Raw genomic sequence first — 6,013 nt, 5'->3', positions numbered from 1 at the left:
ATAAAACTTAACCCAGTTGTGCATCTTCTTGTATGAATTGTGGAAGTTTTACAAATATCTCAAAGACGCACATACAGTGACATTTTTTTAGTCAAAATAATTTAATGGCGGCATATTGTGCGCTACCTATGGTGGAACATAGAAGACATATATTTTTAGCGTGCGCACGCCATCGCATTTGACCGCGCAGGTGGTAGCCGTTGCGTGCACACGTTATAGCCTTTGCGTACGCATTTAAAGATTACTGCGTGCGCACGCGGTATCTCTTTCTTGTATTCACGTGGTAGCTCTCCAATTGTATATCAAGTGAAAAATTTGCCGGTGGCTTGGAGAGAATATGTTACTTGAAGACGACTAAATAGTATTTCACATGACGAAGTTTTCATGTCTTGTAGGGAACAGGTTAGTTCTATATATGGTCAAGTGGTCAGTTTTTTTTTGCGGAGAACATGATAGCAGTTCATTATGAAGTTGCAAGTTATTTGCAAAGGACAGGATAGTACTTTTATGTGAAGTTTCTTGCAGAAATATGGAAAATTTGCCATAGTCTTGCAGAAAGCAAGTAACTAAGTATTGGCATTGTATAAAAGTGCAGTAAGTTTACAGAGTGATGCACCTAACTGAAAAAGTTTTCCAAAAAAAATAATAATCAACCATTGACTGAGTATTATGTAAATACATCTCGGGGATAAATTTTGCACACCATTTAATAGTGTGATAATGAAATTTCAGTTTTCTCCAGCATACCCAGAAATCTAAGCCAATTTGCTGGCTTATTGGCGAAATTGTCTCCCTTGAAAACAGGTTATCGGGTTTATCGATTAGCCATTATCGGTCAATTTGAAGTTCATATGTAAGACTTAGATACACGGTTTCGTTCAGCAAAACATCTTTTATTTGCAAACCAACTATAATTCGCAATTTTTACAAAAGTAACTGATATTTGTGTTGAATGAAAACAACAAAAAACTTATTACAAAACGTAATAAGTTGTAACTTTATCACCAACGGTGTCGATCAAAATAATTACTGGTAGCGCTTTTGGTCAGTTTAGTTCAGCATTACATCACATTATGAACAATGCCGTTTGTCATATTAGTTATTGTTAAAAACAATCGTTTTCATTTTATCATTCTTGCTCATGGTAATGACCAGTCGCGACTTTTCCTCGCTGTAGCAAAGTGACATGGGTTTCAGAACACCGTCATCTTCTGTCAGGACCGTCTTCAGGTAGTGTCCGTCTGCTGTCAGTAACATGACGTTGTTTGACTTGCCGCCGCACACAAACAGACGGTTCTTTGGTCCTAGACAGACTCCAACTGGGGTGTCCATATCCTTGTGATTAAAAACATCTAAGACACGTCCATACTTCGTCATGATAATGAGACCAGTGTCGGCATCAGCAATATAAATTACCGAGCCGTCCTTACTCGTTGCTATTTGGTGCGGGAAGCCTATCTGGTTATTTATGGTTTTCAGGAAATTGCTTTCAAACGATGTTTCTGACTCTTTCCGCTGGTAGTGTTGAATGATCTGATAAACAGCTACATATCCGGGACCTTCGTTGCCTTCGGTCCATCCACCGCATGTTACGTACATGAGACTGTCGTTGTACGCAATTCCGCGACATGGTTTCCCGACATGTAAATCATGGGTCGCCTTCAGATTACTGGTTGAAATAGCTTTTACGTTCATTTTGTTCCATAAACTGACGAGAACTGTACTGTGGTCCATATAGCAAATCCCCAGCGGAGGACCAGGTAGCTCCCGTGACTGAACAATAAAACCGCCCAATTCTTTCTTGATGGTTTCATTCTTAAAATCGGTAAGGAGAATGGATCCATCGTGGAGAGCGCACGCGCTCGATATATCGCAGACGTTCTTCTCTTTGCTGCCGTGTATCGAACACTCTCCAGTTGTTGCTGAAGAACCGGCAAAATAATTGTGAAATATTTCACCCATCGTTTTCAACTCGTCTAAGAAAGTGTACAACTTCAGATTCGGATTGAATTCAATAGTTTTTGGTCGCTTTGAGCTCAGCATCTTCTCCAAAGACAACCCACGTTTCTCGCAACTCGTTGTCAGTTTTATTTGTACAAACAGAGATGACCTATTAGTTCCTCTTTGCTGTTCCTCCAGCAAACGGACTTCATTCTTCAATGCACTTACCGTTTCTTCCAGTTTGTTTATATCTCCAGTTATTTCTTCCAATGAACCATTTACCGTTACATCCAAAGCAGACGATATCTGCGCTTCCAGCTCATCAAAGTGCTTTACTACCATATCTTTCATAACCTTTATTTTTTGAAGTATCGATTCTTTCTCATCATTTACTCTTGTCGTATCGTCTTGTTTACCTGGTATAAAGGCATCAAGACGTGTTTGCAGTTGGCTTACTCTATCTTTAATGGCAGCAATCTCGTCAGTGGTGTTGTGTGTGTAACCAGCAGCCGCTTGGGGCAAGTAAGTGATACCTTTGCAATGGCTGCAAGACAAAATACATAAAACTTTCTCGTAATTTAAATGATCAAGACGCGGGTGTGTATACGATGTATGTCGGGATATGAACGATTAGCACTGTCAGTTAACTTACAATTTAATGATGCATGTGATGCCTACAAAACTGCAGACAAGAGAAGTGCAGTTTGGAACCACTGTTTCCGATTGGCTTTAATCTAAAAAAAATCTGATTGTACAATTCATACATTTTTTAAGTGTTTTCTTTTCAAAAAAAGTTTTTTTAGCTTGAACAATACTTCTGATATTAAAGTTTATGAAATAATACGGAAACACAGCTACGTACCTGTGATATATCGCCACACAAGCGACACAGCAGACTTCATCATGGTCCTCACAATACATGTCTATCAGTTTACCATGATGTGTAGGACATCGCTGGGTGGGGAGCTCAGCTTTGTCTTTAGGCGTGTCCAATTCGGCAGCTTTATCAACAATCTGGTGACTTTTCAGGACATCGAACCGGTTGTGCTGTTTGAGGCATTCTGCACACAGATGGCTGTCGCAGTCCACACAGTACTTCACAGCCGCAAGTTTAGTCCCTTCTCGGGAGCACGGAGAGCATGACATAGTATCCATTGTTCAAAATATCCAGTGCGCTGGTAGGTAGTGCGTCAAATTCCCAGCCTGGAGTTCATGAGCTCTATGAGAAGGGGAACTTTGTGAGCATTTGTTAGACGTGAAAACAAATGCTTGTGAAGTCCCTACACTCCATGTAATATGTGTTATAATCATTTACTGATAATTTACTGGCGTGCGTCCATGCCCACATACTTTTTAAAACTTCCTGTTTGCAATTTTATCTTTGGAGTTTGTATTTACACGCTGATGATAATCTTTGATATTTAATTTCCTTATCCTTTGTAATGTAGAACACATTACGGGTCGTTTATAAATGTGTTGTACTTAAATATTTTACCTCAAAATTCAGAAAGAAAAATAAACACGTTACAAAATGTACCGATTGCAACTTACAAAAAAAAATGCGAGTCTGTGAAAAGGTCGTGCATTCAGACTGGGTCACATGATGGCAGTTTTTAATACTTTTACAGCATGCAACGTTACAGGCATAATTTCATAGCTGATTGTATAGTACAGAAGTACAAACCACAGCTTGTGGATGAACCTTTGCCTAATTTCTGGGTTACGAAATCGAAAAACTAGAGGACTTATAGAAACTGGCCCACAGACCATTGCTTGTTACGTGTTAAAAGAAAATACTTGCATTATTTATTATCTAGCGATTCCATTTTCTTCTGTCCCGGTTATATTCAATCGCAACTTTGTCTATTGAACTGACTGATTGGATAAGAAAACCAAGTTACCTTTTTCCAGAAGTCATTAACGCATGCTGTTTTAAGCCGGATTTAGAAAGGGAATGCACATGCAAGTTCAGTCATTTACTTTGAAAACTTTCGATAATAGATGTATAATTTGGTTGCACGCTTTTGTCTCATTATTAAATAATCTGCACTAGATTGAATCACAAATGTATCAGTACGAATACTTTAAGCTTGTAAAAATATCTATTAAATTTTACTCCACACTTAAGCGTAGCAAATCTGTTTTAAAGAAATTTTAGACAAGTGAGAAGTGTAAACATACAACAATAGCTTCTAGGCCTATGACAAAGAAACACGCAATACATACAGGAGCAAACTATGCTTGTCTGCCGGAAGGGACAGGGGTCAAAAGATCAAAAGAATATCTACTTGCAAGACCTTATATTGCTGAATCTTTGCACGGTATTTAGTTTGTATGTATATACTTAAATTATGGCAAGTTTCAACAAGACTTCTGTCCGGGTATAACGGTCCTCTACAGGAATGGACATTGTCACATTTACTGTCACAGTTTTTAGTAGTGAAACTTAATCGGAGGCCGTCAAATAACCAATCACCTATAAATCAGATTTCATGAAAAAGCCTCGCAGTATTTTTTTGTGTTTGATAGACAGAACAATGTGAAAATTGAGCGATATGCATATTCTCCATATTTCCTTCTGTCCCAAAATTCATGAATAAAAAACACGTGTATGGCAGAATCCATCATTTATAAGTGATAGACAGACATGGATGTATGGATAAACAGAATGGAAAAAATGAAAAATAATTCACATGTTCTCCAAACCGTCCTCTAAGTTTCAGTTTTAAGTTATCCCATGATAACATGTTTGCCGTATTTTCAGACTATTTATTACTATAGCAACTACATTTTTTTGTTATAGCTACAATATAAAAGGAAGCACATACTTTTCTTACTGCTATCTATCAGTGTACCGAGTTTCCTGAAAAAATGTCTTCAAACCCGTGTTCCTTTGTGCGTTTAGTCCTACTGTTCTGTTTGTTTTGATGTGCCTGTATGTACTTGCATGCATGCGTTGGTCTTGTTCGCGTTTAGTGCTAAGGTTTGTGATCTAGGGAGGCTGTGTTTTTAGGAGCATGGCTTTGTGTTAAATATGCATCCTTGCTTTTTCCCCTTTCACCTAGCCCTTTTTCTACTTCGTCCCTATTTTTTTTTATCTAGAATATGATTGAAATGTACTTGTAGGATTTCTTTAAGAAAGCCATCTATTAAATCTCTCTGGCTCTCCGACTCTGGCTCTAGCTGTTTTTTGTGCTCTGTGTTTCTGGGAACTCGACCTTACCTTTAGCTTTTTCACTTTAAAAGCTATCGCAGGACTTTTTGTAACATTTTTAGATTGTTTGTTGCAACCGCAACAAAATAAAAAGATCGATGTGCATATTTTTTTTTATATTGCCATATATCCATGTACCAAGTTTCAGTTAAAACCATCTCGTACGTTGAAAATTACTGCAAGATCCAACTTTTTTGTGACTGACAGACTAGTAGGGTAACAGCGCAAGTCCGCTCCAATGAAACACCTGTAGACGGCTAATAAAAACCTGTACAAAAATATAGCGCGAAATGTCAACTAAGCATTTCAATGATTGATAAATATAGACCAAGTTCCTGCTAGCTCTTCGCTGTCTTTGTGACCTTTTCATCTGTTACATTTTCCAAAGTTCAAACATTTAATTAGTATGGTCATCCTCCGTTCACTCTAACTCGACGGGGCAGCCAAAATTTGTTCTGAGTTTAGCGCTAGTTCGAGCAATTGAACAATAAACAACTCAGAGATTTTGCTGGGACCCGACGGTGAGCTCAATGAAGGGTGGCGTTCAAAATATCCAAGTTATAGCGAACAAAGTTCAACTGTATGTGCAAGTAATTTCACAGAGATATTTCATCACAACTGAAATGAGCCGTGCCATGAGAAAACCAACATACGACCAGCATGGATCTAGACCAGCCTGCGCATACGCGCAGTCTGGTCAGGATCCATGCTGTTCGCTTTCAAAGTCTAGTACAATTAGAGAAACCGTTAGCGAACAGCATGGATCCAACCGTGGATCCGTGCTTGGCCGCAAACCCACTATGTTGGTTTTCTCATGGCACGGCTCAAATAGTGTAACATGTAAAGAACAACACAACT

The 6,013-nt window shown here is 38.6% G+C and overlaps 1 protein-coding gene across 1 annotated transcript; it reads right to left on the bottom strand.

Annotated features, from left to right (window-relative positions):
* Positions 1–872: 872 nt before the first annotated feature.
* LOC123557248 (E3 ubiquitin-protein ligase TRIM71-like) lies at positions 873–3,305 on the bottom strand. The gene is made up of 2 exons (XM_045348615.2): positions 2,804–3,305; positions 873–2,485 (listed from the first exon to the last, which is right to left on the bottom strand). The coding sequence occupies exons 1-2, from the start codon at positions 3,094–3,096 to the stop codon at positions 1,096–1,098; spliced, it is 1,683 nt and encodes a 560-aa protein (XP_045204550.2). The 5' UTR covers positions 3,097–3,305; the 3' UTR covers positions 873–1,095.
* Positions 3,306–6,013: the final 2,708 nt, after the last annotated feature.

This window comes from Mercenaria mercenaria, chromosome 5 (assembly GCF_021730395.1).
Source record: "Mercenaria mercenaria strain notata chromosome 5, MADL_Memer_1, whole genome shotgun sequence".
NCBI classification, from domain to species: Eukaryota; Metazoa; Mollusca; class Bivalvia; order Venerida; family Veneridae; genus Mercenaria; species Mercenaria mercenaria.
The sequence above is the reverse complement of the archived record's forward strand: the minus strand, read 5'-3'. Positions and strand labels throughout refer to the sequence as shown.

Coding starts and splice junctions, on each gene's coding strand:
- LOC123557248 (XM_045348615.2), bottom strand. CDS start 3,096: ATGGATACTATGTCATGCTCTCCGTGCTCCCGAGAAGGGACTAAACTT. Junction 2,486..2,803: donor TGTGTGGCGATATATCACAG/GTACGTAGCTGT, acceptor TTTGTCTTGCAG/CCATTGCAAAGGTATCACTT.